The sequence below is a fragment of the Mastigoproctus giganteus genome, chromosome 13 (assembly GCF_048544385.1).
Source record: "Mastigoproctus giganteus isolate SK-2022 chromosome 13, ASM4854438v1, whole genome shotgun sequence".
Taxonomy (NCBI): Eukaryota; Metazoa; Arthropoda; class Arachnida; order Uropygi; family Thelyphonidae; genus Mastigoproctus; species Mastigoproctus giganteus.
The window spans coordinates 1,126,797-1,148,539 of record NC_143587.1 but is presented as its reverse complement, the minus strand read 5'-3'; the positions used below and the strand labels follow the sequence as shown (position 1 = coordinate 1,148,539).

At 38.5% G+C, this 21,743-nt stretch overlaps 1 protein-coding gene across 2 annotated transcripts in view; it reads right to left on the bottom strand.

Annotated features, from left to right (window-relative positions):
* The window catches only part of Gpo1 (glycerophosphate oxidase 1), a 428,577-nt gene that overhangs the window by 13,158 nt on the left and 393,676 nt on the right, over positions 1 to 21,743 (bottom strand). For both annotated transcript variants that reach the window (XM_090387948.1, XM_090387949.1), the window contains one exon: positions 19,107 to 19,295. In XM_090387948.1, the coding sequence (XP_090244074.1) occupies positions 19,107 to 19,295 (189 nt within the window). The remainder of the gene's footprint in view (positions 1 to 19,106; positions 19,296 to 21,743) is intronic.

Here is a 21,743-nt window from a genome sequence, read left to right as displayed (position 1 = left end):
GCATTCTGTGATTCGGAAACAGTTGACAGTATTCTCTACAAGCAGCACTAGCACTCTCACCACAAAACCGTAGATGAACACTATATTGGCATATTCAGCATGTGTGAAAATGTGCGGCATTCTTAACAACACTTCTAACGCCAAAGAGCACCAAGGTTATAACTGCTTCTTGGTTACATGTGATTCGGGGAGCTGTGCACGTTAGTTTCAAACTGCTGCATCTCCATATCCATTGTGAATTGGACACAGGTATATATGAACTTCTTTTTACTCAGAATAATTGATACTATAATTTCCTAAAATATTTACTATTCTTCCTGAATCACCCTATATACTGTTTTACTATAAAATAAAATTTGTGTGTGCAAATTATGAATTACACAGTGTACTCATGTTGTAAATATGACTATAGGAGGATTTGCTTGAATTAACAAAAAATTACAGTTGTAAAAAGATGTAGCAAAAGAATTTTGCAACATCTTGGTGGGAATGAAACTTTAGGTGTAAAGATGTGGACTTCTGGAACTGCTGCAAATGGATAAGTTTTCTTTGATATTTTTATTGTATTTTTGATTAGCTAACGTATCAATTTGTGTTTTAAAAATAGATTAAATAGGCTTAGTAGCTTCATTAGCTTATTTTTTTTTTATTTAGCTAGTGATTTTGTAGATGACAACTCGCTACTTACACTACTGTACTGGTGTTTTGGCGGGAATATCGTAGTGTAACCAGTAGCGCAGAAGAATAGTATGTTGTTGTTTGTTTGGTTTTTAGGAGCATTAGCAACTAAGGCCATATTGCTCCTGGAATATATGGTAGTCATTCCCTTGACCTTTCCGCATCCTCCGTATTTGTTGGTGACCGGCTCGAACCCCGGTCTAATCAAGAAACGTGTGCTACGCACCGCTGCTCCTTCCCACCTGGCTATGGAGGCGCCCAGAAGAATAGTATGGTTTAATTGTAATAAATAAGCATTTTGAAGGTTTTAATCACTTTTTCGGCATATATCTTTTGTATTTAGCTAAGGATACAACTAATTTAACAATGTGATCGTTACAGTATAACGTAACTTGATAATGTAGGTCTTGAAATTGATAGCTCAAGTATAACCTAAAACTATATAATGGAATACATATTACTGCATTAACTTAGAATAGTATTGAATAGTCAAGTACAGTAGAGTAAATTAATCAATTAAATTTACTAACCTTATTAACTTTCATTATAAATTAATTACATTGTATTTAAACACAAAGCAACGTGCACAAAGCAGCAGGAGTGCTGTGGCTCGGGGGGAGAACTGAGCGGGTAGTTCTCCAATGCATCACAGCCAAAAAAAAAAAAAAAAATGTGCAACTTGTATAATGTTTGTGGGCCTTTCTCGTACATCACATGATCTAGCCAAGGAGGATGTCTTTGTGTGTGTCAGGTACAGAGAGTGTCATGAAATTAGGTGCCAGCTCAGCATTCTGATGGGCGCTATGAGAGATTGAAGAGTAGGTCAGATAGCCTCGAAGGAATTGAAATGAGGTGCCCATCAAAATCTCAGTGATCCAACTCAATGCCAGAGCACACTCTTATGCATCAGGCAACAGACAGCAACCTTCAGGGCAGAATGTGCTAGTCCCACAGCAGTTGGTTAATGAAGGGGACTAGCACATTCTGCCCTGAAGGTTCCAAAGTACTCACTGGAACTTATAAAGCATCTGATATCCTTAGCAAAATCAACTTCAATGCCCCTTGTAGACAAGTCAGGAACTGTACACCGTTTCACCTTGACTCTGCCACCACGGACTTTATGAAGTTCAGTCCACTGAACAAAATCAGCAAATGACTCTCTCATTGACTTCTTTGACAACTCCCAACCACTGATGAACTCCATCCACAAGTTTGCCTCTTCTCTTAAACTGCAAAGTGATTAGCTCTGATCTAATTATTGTAGTTTATTATTATTGTGTTTTATTATTTTTCTATTCTCTAATTAATTTTTTACTTGTTTTACTGGTGAGTTAACTTAATGCGATCCTCTTTTGTACATATGATTTTAATGTTTGAATCTATATCAATGTTTATCTTCCTGTAGGATCTCTTATTATTGTTCTGATCTCAGATACACTGTTAATGGTTACCTGTTGTGTATCTTGTTATGAATAAAATAAAAATAAAATTCACAAGTTGCACATTTTTTTAGGCTGTGATGCATTGGAGAATCACCCCCCTCCCCGAGTCACAGCACTCCTTCCACTTTGTGCCCATTGCTTTGCTGCTCTAATTTTGGGGCATGATATTTTAAATTAATAAGATCAATAAATTTAATTAATTCAATGTCAATACTACACTACCTAATAGAATCCTACATGCAGTGATGTGCGAATTACGCTATATATTTTTACATTAGAGCTACCTAGTTACTACAGTTCAAAATTTTAAATTGCCTACCACTCTCTATACAAAAACAATGGCTGCAAGATTCGAACGAAACAATGGTTTTACGTATATTAAGTTGTAATCTACAAAAACTCTTTATCTAAAATAAAAATAACCAGCATAACTAGAACTATAAGGCTAATTATAAAGTACAACATCAAATAACAATTAGGTAAATAAAATGGCAAACACTTATCACTTTTTCGGAGCCTGTAATTCATAGCTGCAATTTTTAAAGAGAGTCAGCACCCTCTCCGATGTACACATATCTCTTTGGATACGTGTACACCATATACTAAAATTTCTTTTTCTTACCATTGAATACACCATGAATTGCCAGGCTAATAGAGTAAGCTTATCTCCGAAAAGATTTAAACCTCCCAAACATTTCTTAGTTCGTTTCACAAATATGTGGTCTCAGTTCTAATCTCAATGATATTCATTTCCACTTACAGTCTGCCAAACCCCATGTACTTTTTCTGACAGAATCTCAGTTATCCGTTGATTCAACCACTTCTCATCTCAGTTGCCCAAATTATTCGCTGCATGATTCCTTTTGTTTCAAAGGTGGTACTGGTGCATATGTCCATTCCGATATCCCATATCAGATACTTGGTAATTTGGTGTCTCCACTCTTCGATCTTCTCTAGTTTAAAATCGCTCTACCTCATTCTGTCAAATTCATCTGTTGTCTCTACTGTTTTCCCAACTACTTTAATCATTCAGAGTTCTTTCACTACCTCTCATTGCAACTTGACTTTCTCCAGTCCATCTTTCCTAACAGCAAGGTAATTTTCCTTGGTGATTTCAATTTTCACAACTCCAGCTGGCTTCCGTTTTCTAGTCACACCGACCCAGCAGGTCGAGATGCTGAGGCTTTTGCAATTACTATGACCTAGCACAGATTGTTCATTTACCTACAAGAATAGGGGAAAATTCTAACCATACAGCCAACATGCTTGATCTTTTTCTCACAAATAACCCTTCTAAGTACACAGTCAAAGTGAGTGGTCCTTTAGGCACCTCAGATCACAACTTGGTGATTGTCTCTTCTTAAATGGAGCCTTTATCTCTTGGCTATTCCCAACCTCATATTGTTTTGCATTACAAGAATGCAAAATGGGATGAACTGAGAGATTTCTTTTCTTCTTTTCCTTGGTCGGATTACTGTTTCAAAACTTGCGATGTCAACGTTTGCCCAGATCATGTCAGTGAAATTATTCTTCTAGGAATGGAATTCATTATCCCACACTCCACTTTAAAACCTCGTCCTTTCTCTGAAACCTTGGTTTTCCAATAAATGTGCCAAGGCTGTTCAAAAGAAGAACGTTGCATATCGTAATTGGCTTGTTTCCAATTCTTCAGTTTCATTTCCTGCCTACACCCAAGCTCGGAACAATTTTAAAGCAGTTATTAATCAGTCCAAGCTAGATTTTGAACGTGCTAAGTGTAGAAAACTTGCTTCTTCCTCTAATGGTAGCTGTGCATTCTAGTCTCTTGCCAAAGCTATTGGCTGCAACTTTTGCCCATCTCTGCTCCCACCTCTGTCAAAACCAGATGGTTCTATTGTCACTTCAGCCAAGGATAAAGCTCACCTGCTTGCATTCCATTTTTCTTCAAAATCATGTATTAATGATCTTTGTAAAACACCTCCCACCATCCCCAACATGCTCCATTCAATTCCTCCTGCGGTCTTCCGTCAAAAGGATGTCAGAAGGATTTTGACGAATCTTGCTGCTAAGAAAGGTCCAGGTCCTGATGATATTTTTCCACTTGTTCTCAAAAACGTCTGCTCCCGAACTTACTCCTGTTCTTTGCCACCTTTTAAACTTTCTTATTTCAAAGCTGTTTTTCAGCCTGCTTGGCAATTTGCTCATATCCAGCCAGTTTCTAAAAAAGGGTGAAAAATCCCTCCCATCCAATTATCATCCCATTGCAATTACTTCTACTCTTTCTAAAGTAATGGAGAGTTTAATTAAATGCCAACTCTTAAATTACCTAGAACCTGTCTGTCTGATGAACGATCGCCAGGATTCAGTCATCCACTGCTTATGTTTGGTGACACTCAGATTTCCAGGCAAGATGATATATCTTTTTTTTTGGGGATTACCCTGACTTCTAGTCTCTCTTGACACAAGTACATTACAAATATTATTTCCTCTGCATCTAAAAAACTTGATTTTGTCTTTCGCACGACCATGGAATATTGTTTCAACATCTGGGGCGGTGCCTCCAAAACCTGTCTTAGGCTTCTGAATTCCATTCAGAAGATGGCAGTTACGTTAATTAATGACTCATGTCTAACAGAGTCTCTCCACTCTTGTCTCATAAACATACTGTTTCTTCTGCATGCCTTTTGTACAGATACTTCCGTGAGCACTGTTCTTCTGAACTGGCTTCTATAATTTCCACCATCTCTCTTTCAAAACGGTCCGAACACATGCCACCACCAACCATTGACCATTTACTGTCCGACTTCAAACTCACAGAATCAACTTTTCATCTTTCTTGTTTATTCTTTCAACTGCCATTTTCTGGAACAACCTTTCTTCATACATATTTCCTGAAAATTACAGTCTACAGAAGTTCAAGTCTAATGTCAACAAATATCTTCTTTCATCTTCTCAATCTCCAACCCAAGCACGGTACTAGGGACTATAGGTTGTAATACCTCTCATGTCCGGGGCTTTCATAAAAAAATAAAAAAATAAATAAAAAAAAAATAATAAAATAATGCAAGGTTAGACCACACCTTGAGTACTGTATACAGGTCTGGAGCCTCATTTTAGGAAGGATGTAGAGCTGCTGGAACGAGTACAGAGAAGGTAAAAAAGATTAGAAAATGGAACAAAGGGTTGCTGTTACAAAGAAAAGCTTAAGTTATGCAACTTACAGTGTCTTGATACTAGGCATCTGCGAGGTGATCTGATTGAGGTGTATAAGGCATTGAATGGTTTGAGCAAGCTCAATGCTGATGGGATTCTACCTCTAGCCCAGATTAATAGCCTGAGAGGGATATAAATTCAAATTGAGGAATGAAGCTGTAGAATAGTGTATGGAAACTTGCCTTTAGAAAGTGGGTGGTTGATTTCTGGAACAAACATTGCAGAAGTGGACAGCTTAAATACATTCAAGGCAGAACTAGACAAAAATTTGAAGCAAACAGGGTTTTTTTTTCCTTTTAATCTTTTTTTTTTTTTGGCTGATGCTGTATAAGCTAATAGATTAACTATTAAGTAATTAAGTATAAGGACTAATAGATTAACAGTAGCAACTGGCAGAGGAGAAAGTGATTCTTGCACTGCTTCTATTGGAATGAGCAGCAGTCTGGAAAAAAAGATGCAGGATATTTCAGAGACTGCTGGGAATCATTGGGGTACAAGTAAACACATGGGTTGTGTTAGGGTGGCTAAGAGGAAGAGCAGGTGCATGTATACTTGCATGTACACCAATGCTAGGAGTCTAGTAAATAAATTTGATGAATTTGAGGTATTGCTCAAAACATCAAAGGCGGATATGGTTGGGATTTCAGAGACGTGGTGTCACACAGATATAAGGAATGCAGAACTGGAATTTGGGGAGTACAATGTCTACAGAAAGGATAGACAGGATAGGAAGGGAGGAGGGGTTATGCTATTAGTTAAGAAACACAAAATCCAAGGAAGTGAAGCCAGTCGACATCGCTGGACAGTGCAGTGTCGAGTCAGTTTGGTGTGACATAAGCATTGGGAGATCAAAATTGAGAGTAGGAGTGTGCTATAGGCCTAATGACTCTGATGAGTATAATAAGAAACTGTACAGAGAAATAGAGTGGGCCAGTAAATCAGAGAGTCTTATTATGGGGGATTTTAATTTCCCAGATATTGACTGGAATTTGGGGGCTGGTCACTCACACACTAGCAAGGCTTTTGTGGATTTATAGGATGATTGTTTTCTACATCAGCATGTTCGGGAGGCAACTAGAGGGAGTAATACTCTTGATTTGATTATCAGTAGTGATTCTTCATGTATTAAGAATCTGCAGATAAATGAACCACTAGGTGGCAGTGATCACAGTGTTCTGAAGTGGGATTTACTCAAAGAGGTAACTACCATTAGGGATAAAGGGAAGGGGTATTGTTTTCGTAAGGCGACTACGGTGGACTGAGACAGTATTTAAATTCTATACAGTGGGATCAACTGATGATGTTACCAACAGCAAATTCAAAATGGGAAGCATTCAAAGAACTTATCTTGGAAGCTACTAGGCTTTACATACCAACTAAGAAATATTGTTCAATGTTTAGGCCTAAATGGATGTCAGATGAACTAATGAGACATATGGCATAGAAGAAAAATGCATGGGATACATACAAATTAACACGTGACACAGAAGCCTATGATAGATACAAGTTGATCTGTAACCAAGTTACAAAGGAGGTTAGGCATGCGAAGGCAGATTACGAGAAATCCTTGGCAAAAGATGCGAAGAAAATCAGCATAGAGTTCTTTACTTATGTAAACTCTAGAAGGAAGGGGATGAATCAGATTGGTCCACTTGATATCGATGGGTCAACTGTTGATGATCCTGCTCAGGTAGCTAACAAACTAAATGAATATTTTGCATCGACATTCACACATGAGGAGTTATTCAGCAAGGGGAATGCCAGAGGTGTATTCAACTCTGGCAGTAAGCTAGAGAATCTTGTAATAACTGAGAGTAAAGTGGAGGAGAAATTGTTGTAGATAAACAAACACAAGAAAGGCACCTGGGGTGGATGGAATCTATACAGTTATATTAAAGGAGGCAGCAATGGAAGTTGTTGTTGTTGTTGTTATTTGGTTTTTAGGAGCATTAGCAACTAAGGCCATATTGCTCCGGGATATGCGGTGGTCATTCCCTGAATGACCTTTCCGCATCCTCCGTATTTGGTGGTGACGGGCTCGAACCCCGGTCTAATCAAGAAGCGTGTGCTACGCACTGCTGCTCCTTCCCACCTGGCTACGGAGGCGCCTAGCAATGGAAGTAAGCAAACCCTTAGCCATAATTATGAGAGCTTCCTTGGACTCAGGGGAGGTACCCATGGACTGGAGATTGTGCAAATGTGATGCCAATTCACAAAGGAGGATCAAAGGCTGACACAAGTAATTATAGACCTGTGAGTTTAACTTCTGTTCTCGGAAAATTAATGGAGGCACTGGTTAAAGAAGCACTGCAGGATCATCTAGACAAGACTTCAGTTATAGCTCAGACACAGGATGGTTTTGTTAAGGGGAAGTCTTGCCTGACCATTTTGATTGGATACTATGATGCAGTCACAAAAGAACTGGATGCAGGAATAACTTTGATATTATATACTTGGATCTTAGAAAGGCTTTTGATACTGTTGCACATGGAAGACTGCTGCACAAATTGGAGCAGTGTGGCATTGGAGGCAAATTGCTGCTAAGGATAAAGGGGGTGGTTGAGGGGGAGAAGACAGAGAGTGGTAATCAATGGACACTGCTCATCGTGGACTAATGTTATTAGTGGAGTCTCTCAGGGTTCAGTATTGGGTCCTTTATTGTTTTCTGTATTTATAAATGATATTGATGATGGTATATCAAGCTTAATGTCCAAGTTTGCAGACGATATGAAGGTTGGCAGGGTTGTCAAGGACACTACTGACACTATGCTGCTGCAACAGGATCTGGAAAGGTTGAGCAGATGGGCTGAGAGGTGGCAAATGAAGTTTAACATTGACAAATGTAAAGTACTACATATGGGAAACAGCAACCCCAGAGCAACGTATCAACTCTGTGGTACTACACTGACAGTGGTAGAGAATGAAAGGGATCTGGGGGTGGTTGTGCAGGCAGATATGAAGTTCTCTGAGCAGTGCAGACAAACTGCAAGCGTAGCTCATGGTGTATTGTCAATAATATATAGGAATTTTTCTAGCAGGGATAAGGAGGTGATTATTCCCTTGTATAAGGCAATGGTCAGGCCACACCTGTATACAGGCCTGGAGACCTCATTTCAAGAAGGATGTAGAACTGCTGGAACAAGTACAGAGAAGGGCAACAAGATTAGTGAATGGAACAAAGGGGTGCTCTTACGAAGAAAGGCTTAAGTTTTGCGAATTACAGTGTCTGTCGACTAGGTAGCAGCGAGGTGATCTGATAGAGGTGTATAAAGCCTTGAATGGTTTGAGCATGCTCAATGCTGATGGGATTCTTCCTCTTGCTCAGAATAATCACCTGAGAGGGCATAAATTCAAATTGAGGAAAGACAGATGTAGGATAGATGTGCGGAAATTTGCCTTTAGCCAGCGGGTGGTTGGTAGGTGGAACAGACGTCCATCCCTTGTCGTCTAAGTTGATAGCCTAAATAAGTTTAAGGCTCGGCTGGACAGGTATTTCGAACGAACAGAGGGGTGAAGTGGAAGTGGTTATTTTTTATTTATTAATATTACTTTAATTTTTTTGGCTGATGCTGCATAAGCTTGCTTTCTTGCCTTATATACCAATACTAATGCTTTACAAAACAACAAATGGACGAACACCACACCCTGAGGGATCCTATTAATAACATTAATCCACGAAGAGAAGTGTCCATTGATTACCACTGCGCACCCCCTTTATCCATTGTAGGAAATTGCCCTTAATGCAATACTGCTCCAATTTGTACTGTTCCATGTGCAAGTATCAAAAGCTTTGCTGAAATCCAAATACGTGATATTAAACTAATATTTTACATCCAGTTCCTTTGTGACCACAACATACTATCCAATAAAATTAGTCAGACATGACTACTGCTTGACGAACCCATTCTCTGTCTAAATTATTATTGCAGCCTTGTCTAGATGATCCTGCAATGCTTCTTTAACCAGTGACTCCATTAGTTTCCCCAGAACAGAAATTAAACTAACAGTTATGTAATTACTCATGTCATTTTTGATCCCCTTTGTGAATTGGTAATATATTTGCACATCCTCCCCTCAGTCCAAGGATCCTTTCATTATTATGGCCAAGAGTTTGCTTACTTCTTTTGCCACCTCCTTTAACATAATTTGATAGATCCCATCCATCCCCGGTGCCTTTTTTACATTCAATTTCAACAATTTCTCCTCCACTTTGCTCTCAGATATTACAAAATTGTTTAGCTCCCTGTTAGAGCTTAATAAGCTTGTATCCTCCATTTCCCTACAGAATTCCTCATGTGTGAACGTAGATTCAAAATATTCATTCAGTTTGTCAGCTACCTCAGCAGGTTCATCGACAATTGAACTGTCAATGTCAAGTGGACCAATTTGATTCATCCCCTAACTTACGGAGTTTACGTAAGTAAAGAAGTCTTTACTCTTTTTCTTTGCATCCCTTGCCAAAAATTTCTCATAATCTGCCTTTGCTTGCTTAACGTCCTTTGTGACTTGATTACAGACTATCTTCTATCTACTGTAGGCATCTGCGTCTGCTGATAATTTATGAGTCCCATGTGTTTTAATTCTCTGCCACAAGTCTGAGTAGTTCATCTGACATCCATTTAGGCCTAACCTTGGACACTGTCTCAGATGATATGAAAAACCTCGTATCTTCCAAGATTGATTCCTTGAATGCTTTTAATTTAGAATTTGCTGTTGGTAACATCATCAGTTGGTCCCACCGTACATAATTTAAAAACTGTCTGAGACCACTGTAGTCATCTTTACCAAAGCAAAAACACTTCACCCCTGATGGTAGGGTTGAAATTGAGTGTGTGCAATTCTTGCCAGACATGAAAGAAGGGAGTATATGATGAGAGCCTTATCAATCAGTTTGGCCCGGAGATTTTGTGCAAGGTTCTTGGGGTAGAATTTTTCTCAGCGTGGTATGTATTTGTTAACAGGAAAGAGAAAACTTTACTCCTGTAGTTACACCTTTAAGTATATCCCACATTTATACTGTGATCACTGCCAACTAGTGGTTCCTTTATCTGCAAATTCAGAATTTGCAGATAAAGGGAACATGCATGAATAATCACTGCTGATAATCAAATCAAGAGTATTACTCCCTCCGGCTGCCTCTCAAACATGCTGCTATAGAAAACAACCATCCAATAAATCCACAAACATCTTTTAGTGACCAACCCACAAGTTCCTGTCTATATCTGAGAAGTTAAAATCTCTTATATATTATAAGATAATCTAATTTACTGGCCTACTCTATTTCTCTGTTGTTATTATTATTGTTATTTAGGTTTTTCAGGAATATTAGCAACTAAGGCCATATTGCTCTGGGGATATGCGGTGGTCATTCCCTGAGCATTCTGCATCCTCCGTATTTGGTGGTCACAGGCTCGAACCCTAGTCTAATCAAGAAGAGTGTGCTACGCACTGCAGCTCCTGCCCACTTGGCAACAGAGGCGCCTCTATTTCTCTGCACAGTTGTTCATTTTACTCATCAGAATCATTAGGCCTATAAAACATTGTCTCTCCATATTCTAATACTGCATTACTTATATCTGTGTGACATCACATCTCTGATATCCCAACAGTATCCATCTTTGACGTGTTGACCAGCACTTCAAATTTATTTACTATACTCTTAGCATTGGTCTACATACAAGTATACAAGCAGTTCTTGAAATATCTAGCAACTTGCTCGCCAGGCTGCCACTCATTCCAATAGAGCAGTGCAAGAATCACTTTCACCTCTGCGTGCGGCCACTGTTAATCTATTAGTCTTTGAATCCCACCAAGCTAACAGTTTTCCGACACACCTAACACTGCCTTGATAGCATCAGCAAATATTCTAGGGCCTTTTCTATTTAAGTGTATCCCTGTAAAAACAATCTTTCCTATTAACAAGTACAGACCACACTGAGAAAAATTCTACCCCACGAGCCTTGTATAATCTCTCCGAGCCAAATTGATTAACAAGGCTCTCTTCATATACTCCCTCTTATCTTCTACAATTCTGTGTGGGCAGAATTGCAGACACTTTCAATTTCAACTCTAACTCACAAATTTTTTTTTTCAACATTGACCTGTACTTGTTCAGTAAGTTTGCAGATCATATTACGTTCTTAGCGTTTTTTCACCAACCTTTCATGGAGTAGAATAAAATGAAAATAAAATAAAACAAAATAAAACAAATCTTGATAACTATTTACAATAACCTGTATTTACAAAATTAATATACGTATTACAATATTAAAAGATTAAAACACAAGATTAAAATGCATTAAAATATACTAAGTTAAAAGCGATAAAATCCCATAGCTTTCAAAGGCTTCAGCCTTCTTCTTCAGCAGTACTCTCTATTATTCAGTACACCTTTAAATATCAGCAGAGTAATGGTAGGCATCACATCTTGCAATACGTATATTAATTTTGTAAATACAGGTTATTGTAAATAGTTATCAAGATTTGTTTTATTTTGTTTTATTTTATTTTCATTTTATTCTACTCCATGAAAGGTTGGTGAAAAAACGCTAAGAACGTAATATGAATATACCCAACCTCAGAGGCCTATTTGAGAAGTTTGCAGATCTTCTACTCTTAATGTCATTTGTGCCAACATTACAACAGTATCACCTTTAATGCCCTTAAAAGATGATATCTGCTCTACAGTGTCATCAATATTTGCCCCCTGAGAGAGATACCCTGCTGATATTCCCCCTATCCTTTTTTGCATAATATATTTCCCATTCCCCTGACAATTCAGTCACCGACAATAACTAGTTTGTGTTGGACCAGTGCATTCTGCCTTGAAGACTGCCGCTGCGTTGCCTGATGTATAAGTGAGCTTGATGGGTCCCCATTTTAATTCCTTCAAGGACATCTACCCTATTCCTCGAACTCTCGTAGATGCCCACCAGGATGCTTAGTTGGTACCTAATTCTTTCACACTCTCTGCACTTAACACACACACACACACACACACACACACACACACACACACACACACACACACACACACACACACACACACAAAGACGTTCTCCTTGGCTAGATCATGTTCCAAAAAAGTCCACATAAAGTTCACAAGTTGCACATTTTTTTAGACTGTGATGCAGTGGAGAATTGCCCTCTTTAGTTCTCCCTCCAAGCTACAGCACTCCCGCAACTTTGTGCCCGTTGCTTTTCTGCTCTGGTTTTTTTTTTTTTTTTTTTTTTTATGAGAACCCCAAACACGAGAGGTATTAGAACCTATAGTACTTAGTACCGTGCTTGGGTTTGAGGTTAAGAAGACGAAAGAAGATATTTGTTGACACTGGACTTGAACTTCTGTAGATTGTAATTTTCAAGAAATACGTATGAAGGAAGGTTGTTCCAGAAAACGGCAGTTGAATGAATAAATGAGGAAGATGAAAAGTTGGTTCTGTGGGTTTGAAGTTGGACAGTAAATGGACGTTGGCTGGTGGCGGCACGTGTTCGGACTGTTTTGAAAGAGAGAGCAGGAATTATAGAAGCCAATTCAGAAGAACAGTGCCCATGGAAGTATCTGTAGAAGAGGCATGTAGCAGAAACAGTGCGTCTATGAGAAAGCGAGTGGAGAGACTCTGTTAGAGATGAATCATTAATTAACCTAACTGCCCTCTTCTGAATGGAATCAAGAAGCCGGAGAGAGGTTTTCGGGGCACCACCCCAGATATGGGAACAATATTCCATGGCAGGACGAATTTGCGATTTATACAGAGTGAGAAGCTGTTTGGAAGAAAAGTAATGCCGAGAGCGAAAGAGAAAACCAAGTTTTTTAGATGCAGAGGAAGCAATATTTGTAATGTGCTTGTGCCAAGAGAGATTAGAAGTCAGGGTAATCCCCAAAAGAGATATATCATTTTGCCTAGAAATCGGAGTGTCACTAAACATAAGCATAGGAGTAGAAGAATCCTTTTTGCGAGATATAAGACAAGACTGAGTTTTAGAACAAGACTAAGTTGTCTTTGCCTCACTGGCGAATTACCTGAAGATCAGCATTTAAGGAATTGGTAGCAGATTTTCGAGAAGTTGAAGCTGATTGAGCAGGACAAGGTTTCTCAAAATGGAAAGTGGAATGCAATGTGCTATCATCGGCAAAACTATGGATAGGATTTCCAGTCAATGGAAGAAGGTCATTGATATACAAGAGGAAAAGAGTGGGGGAAAGAACTGAACCTTGGGATACACCGGCATTAATGGAGAAGTTAGAAGACAGAGAGCCATCTACCATCACCCTCAGTGAGCGATCAGAGAGAAAACTGGATAACCAATTACTAAAAACAGTTGGCAAACCATAAGATGGAAGCTTGTTTAGAAGACGTTTATGCCAAACACGATCAAAAGCCTTTGAGATGTCAAGAGCAACTACTTGTGTTTCACCGAACCTTTCCACTGAATTAGTCCATAAATGGGTAACATAAGCCAGAATATCTCCAGTGGATCGACACTGACGGAATCCATACTGGTGATCGTTGATCAGACGTAAGGTTTCTAGGTAGTTTAAGAGTTGGCGGTTAATTGATTTCTCCATTACTTTAGAAAGAGTAGAAGTAATTGCAATGGGACGATAATTGGATGGGAGGGATTTGTCACCCTTTTTAGGAACTGGCTGGATATGAGCAAATTTCCAAGCAGAAGGAAAAACACCTTTGGAATAAGAAAGTGAAAAAAGGTGGCAAAGAATAGGAGTAAGTTCAGGAGCACAGGTTTTGAGAACAAGTGGAGAAATACCATCAGGACCTGGAGCTTTCTTAGCATCAAGATTCATCAAAATCCTTCTGATATCCTTTTGACGGAAGACCACAGGAGGCATTGAATGGAGTGTGTTGGGAATGGTGGGAGGTGTTTTACCAAGATCAGTAATACATGAGCTGGAAGAAAAATGGGATGCCAGCAGGTCAGCTTTATCCTTGGCTGAAGTGGCAACAGAACCATCTGGTTTGGACAGAGGTGGGGGCAAATATGGGCAAAAGTTGCGGCCAATAGCTTTGGCAAGAGACCAGAATGCTCGGCTACCATTAGGGCAATAAGCAAGTTTTCTACTCTTAGCCTGTTCAAACTCTAGTTTAGACTGGTTAATAACTGCTTTACAACTGTTGCGAGCTTTGGTGTAGGCAGAAAATGAAACTGAACAATTAGAAACAAGCCAATTACGATATGCAACATTCTTCTCTTGGACAGCCTTAGCACATTTTTTTGGAAAACCAAGGTTTAGATAAAGGACGAGATTTTAAAGTGGAGTGTGGGATAAAGGATTCCATTCCTGCAAGAATAATTTCACTGACACGATCTGAGCAAACGTTGACATCAGAAGTTTTGAAACAGTAATCCGACCAAGGAAAAGAAGAAAAGAAGTCTCGCAGGTCATCCCATTTTGCATTCTTGTAATGCCAAACAACACGTGGTTGGGAATAGCCATGAGATAAAGGTTCCATTGGAGAAGAGACAATCACCAAGTTATGATCTGAAGTGTCTAAAGGACCTATCACTTCGACCGTGTACTTAGAAGGGTTGTCTGTGAGAAAAAGATCAAGCGTATTGGCTGTATGATTAGGATTGTCCAGTATTCTTGTAGGTAAATGAACAATCTGTGCTAGGTCATCTGAACAATCTGTGCTAGGTCATTAGTAATTGCAAAAGCCTCCGCATCTCGACCTGCTGGGTCGGTGTGACTAGAAAACGGAAGCTAGCTGGAGTTGTGAACATTAGAATCACCAAGGAAAATTACTTCACTGTTAGGAAAGTTGGACTGGAGAAAGTCAAGTTGCAAAGAGAGGAAGTCAAAGAGCTCCAAGTGATTAGTGGAGTTGGGAGAACAGTAGAGACAACAGATGAATTTGACACAATGAGGTAGAGAGATTTTAAACCAGAGAAGATCAAAGAGAGGAGATTCCAAATTGCCAAGTCTCTGACAGGGAATATCAGAACGGACATATGCACAAGTACCACCTTTGAGGCGAAAGGAATCATACAGCGAATAATTTGGGCATCTGAGATGAGCAGTAGATGAATCAACCGATATCTGAGATTCTGTCAGAAAAAGTACATGGGGTTTGGCAGCCTGCAAGTGGAAATGGACATCGTTGAGATTAGAATTGAGACCACGTATATTTGTGAAATGAATTAGGAAGTCCTTGGGAGGTTTAGATCTTTTCGCATATAAGCTTGCTCTATTAGTTTGACAATTCATGGTGTATTCAATAGTAAGAAAAAGTAGGTGGGACATGCTGTATGAAGTAATGAAATTTTTGGATATGGCGTACATGTGGTAAGAATATACCCAGATCCTTGACATAACGTGGCCTCGACAATGCTCCCCGCATACACACTACTCGGACTCCCTCCAGTCACCATCTGGCAGAGTAGAGGCAGCAAGATTATACACTAGCTGATCCGGAAGCTTCCTAGAGAGTTACCAATAGGTTCAGTCCGGTGTACTAACTAGCGGCCGGCCTGCGAACACCGTTTTAGAGCTGTACCCTCGAAATGTAAGGAATATTGGATCTCGCCACGACGTTCATCATAACCTCAAAAGTCATCAATCATACTGCATGATGGAAGAGACAGGGAAAGGTTGACCGGAACTTAGCTCTAGAGACTAAACATGGGTTCCACCATTTCAAGCCTCCAATAAGCAAAGTGGTGGTATTTCAGCGGTTGATGAGAGTCATCTACCACCTAGTACTGCCTGGTAACATAGAGGGGCGGCGTTCCTCCATGTGGTATGGGCGCCACACCTCGACCCCTGCTTATGTTGGTTCACACCTGGGTGGTCACCCACCATGTACTTGTGCATGGAGGTTATACCCAGGATTACTAACAGTCCCACCATAAGCAGAGGATTTGGCTGTCACAGACCGTCCGGACTTCGCCGAAATTGGGTCCACTTGACTTGAGTGTCACCCGAATATCAGTTCCATCAGCGTTTTAGACTCCCAGATAGCAAGTACAGCTTGTCTGGCATATCTGAGAGAATGTCTGTGACAACCTCAAGGACCAAAGTTTTGGGGAATGATTTCCATTTAAAGTCAATTTAATTGATTGACAATAAAAATTTATAGGATTAATAAATTTAAATGATCAAAATCAAAAAACCAAAAAAGCCCAGGCATAGACAATTTGAATGTAGAACTATTTAAATATGGTGACACCTTATTAAAAAACACACTACTAAAATAATTTAACATCATATGGCATAAGCAACAGATATCCAAAGATTGGGAAAAACTGCTTCACAGCTATACTCTAATATACTAAAGAATAAACTTAATAAATACAGTGAACTATTCTTAGAAGAAGAACAATGCAGGTTCAGAAAAGGGAGAAGCAAAATAGATGCCATTTTCTCATTACAACAAATTTTTGAGAAAAGAATAGAGTTCAACCTACCAACATTTCTGCTGTTTATTGATCATGAAAAAGCATATGACAATGTAAACTGGGAAAAACTTTGGCAGATTCTACACGAAGAAAATATCCCGACCCAACTCCGGAAAGCAATGCAAAGCCTATATAAAAACTCAAAAGTCTGCATAAAATATTCTAATGGCCAACTATCAGACCTAATTAACACCAATAAAGGAGTCAAACAAGGATGTGGACTATCACCAAATTTAGCATTAGCATTAGTAGAGGCATATGATGCAAGAAAGTAAGCTTATTCAACATCAGCCAAAAAAAAAAAAAAAACACACCACTCCCATTTCACCCCTCCGTTCGTTCGAAATACCTGTCCAGCTGAGCTTTAAATTTGTTTAGGCTATCAACTTCCACAACAAGTGATGGAAGTCTGTTACACTAACCAACTACCCGCTGGCTAAAGGCTAATTTCCGTACATCTATCCTACATCTGTCTTTCCTCAATTTGAATTTATACCCTCTCAAGTGATTATTCTGAGCAAGAGGAAGAATCCCGAGAGCATGCTCAAACCATTCAAGGCCTTGTACACCTCTATCAGATCACCTCGCCTGTGCCTAGTCTCCAGACACTGTAACTTGCAAACCTTTAGCCTTTCTTTGTAAGAGCAACCCTTTGTTTCATTCACTAATCTTGTTGCCCTTCTCTGTACTCGTTCCAGCAGCTCTACATCCTTCTTGAAATGAGGCCTCCAGACCTATATACAGAGGTCTGGATGTAATATTCTATTCTTTAATAATTTTATTGATGTAGATATTTATTTAATATCTACATCAATCTACATCAATAAAATTATTAAAGAATGGAAATAAAGAATTAACAAAGGGATACAGTTGAATAACAGGAATAAAATCCAAACTATATTATATGCTGATGATCAAGTTATAATTGCGAAATCCGAAGATGAATTACAGATAGCAGCAAATGAACTGAATAAAATAAGTAACAAGTACGAGATGAAAAACTTCACCTCAAAACAAAATCAATGGGATTATGTGGAAAACACATACAAAGAGTCAAAATTGTTATTGTTGACAAAATAATAGAACAAATATCTGATTTAACCTATTTGGGAAATTTAATATCAAATGAAGGGAAAGACATACACACTAAACTACAAAAATATCATAAAATGAACGGAACGATTAAGTGCCACTTTGGAAAACAAATGACAACAAACAAAATTGCGAATGCACAACATCACTTCAAAATCAGCCCTCTTCTACAGCTGTGAGACTTGGGTCATAAATAAGAAAGATGCACACAAATCAGCCATATAGAAAGAATGAACCCAGACCAGACCAAAAATTAGCCTTTAACTACAAACCTATAGGCAAGAGAGAGAGAGAGATGTGGATCGACCAAGACAACGATAGCGAGATCATGACAACCTCCAGGATATACAACAGAATAGGTCTTAAAAGATCTAAGCCGGACAAAGTTTATGGTGATGATGATGAATTGATCAATTGACAACACTACACTAAGCTAAGCTAACAGATTCTTAAATGCTGTGATACGTATTTTGCTACCAAGTTATGTTTACCTTACGCTATCAAGTTCAAGATATATACTATGCTATACTGTACAATCTGATATACGATAACAATGGTAGCGCAAGTTTCGAACGGATAAAGGTTCTACTTATATTAAGTAGTAACCTACAAAATCACTAGCTATATTGAAAATAAACTGAGCGTGACTAGGACTATAAAGCTACTATAAAAAATAAATTAATATGACAATGAAGTCAATAAAACAAAAAAAAAAATTATGTAAAACTTATCCGTTTGCTGGAGCTGAAAATTATTTTCTCACACATGCTTAACCTCATTTCCCAAATCTTCCTTGCAGCAGTATTCATTAGAATGAAATTTCAGTACAAAAAAAATTATTCCTACATCCCTGTGAAATTCATTGTAACAGAAATTTACCATATACCAATGTCCTAGGTGATTTTTAACTGATTGGCGATAGGTTGGGGGTGGAATTTAAATACACTTTCCAAAAATATGTTTCTTCTAAAAAAAATATTATTTTCATTCCCAATTCAGCAATTTAAGGAAATTTGAAATGATGGTTTAATTTCAGTTCAGCTAATAATAATAATAAAAAAAAGTCTGTGGACAGAGCATTGTCAGATCTTTGCATCAAAGTTTCCTACTGCACAGTTATAGAGATCGCTTGTGGGAGGGGGTCCTTTGATGTGAAAATTATCATTTTAGAAAAGTAATTAGTAAAGCATGAAAATGACAAAAATATTGCTTATAAAATATTAACTAATATAAGTGATGAATAATTGAATGTGCAACAAGTTATAAACAATAATATAACCTTACCTTTAGACAGGATCTCATTTCATTAAATGTAATATAGCCTTTCTTGTCCTTGTCCATGCTCTGAAATTTCTGAATATATACATTCATTTCCTTTTTAGTAAAGTTAAAACTATCCTGTACTCTAGAAGCCCTATTTACATTCTGCCCCATTTCAGTTTGCAGAAATTCCACAGCATTCTCCAATTGGACCTGGAGAAAAAATTAAAATAAAATAGTAACAGCCATATAATGAAAGGAGGCCACAGGCAAGAAAAAAATAAAAAGAAAAAAAAAAAGTAGATAAAAATACAAATCATTTGCTTCCATCCTCACACATAACTACCCAATTGACCATTGAATTTAATCAAACTGTTAGCCTCAAATACAATTATTGCTGCAGTCTTGTCTAGATGATCCTGCAATGCATCTTTAACCAGTGACTCCATTACTTTACCGGAAACAGAAGTTAAACTAACTGGTCTGTAATTACCCGGTCTGTTCCTTCTTTGTGAATTAGGGATACATTTGCACATCTCCAGTCCATGGGGATGTGCAATTATTGAGCATCCTTGAACCTCCCCTGAGTCCAAGGATGCTCAATAATTCAGCAATAATTAGCATTAGCAGAGATATATGATGCAAGAAAGCAAGCTTATACAGCATCAAAAAAAAAAAAAAAAAAATGTTGAAGTTAAACATAAGAAAGCCACCTGGGATGGATAGGATCTATCCAGTTATATTAAAGGAGGTGGAAAAGCAACTAAGCAAACCCTTAGCCATAATTATGTGAGCATCCTTGGACTCAGGGAAGGTCCCCAAGGACTGGAGATGTGCAAATGTATCCCCAATTCACAAAGGGGGATTGAAGGCTGACATGAGTAATTACAGACCAGTTAGTTTAACTTCTGTTCCGGGTAAAATAATGGAGTCACTGGTTAAAGATGCATTGCAGGATCATCTAGACAAGACTGCAGCAATAATTCAGACACAGCATGGGTTTGTGAAGGGAAAGTCTTGTGTGACAAATTTGATAGGATATTATGATGTGGTTACAAAGGAACTGGATGCAAAAAACAATTTTGATATACAGTGCATTCCGGTTATTTGGGCCACCGGTTAATCGGGGCAGCCGTTTATTTGGGGCAAATCTTAAAAAACAGAAACCAATCGAGAAAATAGCCGGGGTTTACTTCGCTTAATTGGGACAAAATGCCGTTTAATCGGGGCAGGAGACCTCAGCACTGGAGATCACCCTGCGATTGTCTCCGACCGTACCACGTAGTTCGGTCGAATTTCTGGAGGTCACAACCATAAAACAATAAAAACAATTAGCAGTCACCTGTTTATTGGGCTTTTCTGTTGGTGCAATCTATCAAAAATGGATAGTAAACTCGATCTTATTGAATTTGTGATAATACCGACAGCTGGAATTCTGTGGGTTATTATGGTGAAATGTGTTTACACTTCCATGAAATCTTCAATCATATAAAAAAAATAATTTTCAGAATCTTCTCTTCATTTCTATTTTTAAAGCTTTGTAACTCGTTACTCCGTTCTGGCTTGCGCATATTGTGTTACTTGCAATTTGTGTGCCGTGTTTTTTGTTATTGATTGCTTATCTTTTTACTGTTTTAAATTTTAACCCCTACCCACCCACAAATGTCAGTGAACAGAAATGTCAACTAGTTTAGTTAGTATGTACATATTACAGCGCGTATTAATTATTCCGATTTTCATGTATATTCTTCCGAATTTCACGTATCATTTAATTTTTTAATTGGTAAGGTAATAAAGAGTAAATTTGTGCTTAATATCCTATTTTCGCTAATTAGAATCGCTGTTTAATTGAATTAAAATTCAATTCACGAATGTGATTACAATGACCGGCGCTTACTACACATCGTATAGTGAACGGTACTTTACTATGGCGAGTTCGTCGTAACGTGATTTGATTGTACGGTGAACTAATTGTAAGGGGGGGAGTTACGTTCTATTTTTAACTATTTACGTGAAACTTAGGATAATTGGGGCAGCCACTTAATCGGGCCAAAATGCACTAGTCCCGATGTGTCCCAAATAACCGGAATCGACTGTATTTGGATTTCAGGAAAGCTTTTGACACTGTTGCGCATGGAAGACTATTGTACAAATTGGAGCAGAATGGTATTAAGGGTAACTTGCTACAATGGATAAAAGGATGGTTGAGTGGGAGAAGACAGAGGGTGGTAATCAATGGGTGCTGCTCTTCGTGGACTAATGTTATTAGTGGAGTCCCACAGGGTTTGGTGTTGGATCCACTGTTGTTTTGTATATTTATCAATGATATTGATGAAGGTATATCAGGCTTAGTGTCGAAATTTGCATATGATACAAAGGTTGGCAGCATTATTAATGACAGTAAACGCAGTGTGCTACTGCAACAGGATCTAGAAAATTTGGGAAAATGGGCTAAGAAGTGGCAACTGAAACTTAACCTTGACAAATGCAAAGTACTGCATATGGGTAGAAGTAACCCCAGAGAAATGTACCAACTGTGTGTACCAATGTACCAACTACACTTAAGCTGGTAAAAAATGAAAAAGACCTGGGAGTAATTGTGCAGTCAGATATGAAGTTTTCTGAGCAATGCAGACAGGCTGCCAAGGCAGGTCATGGAGT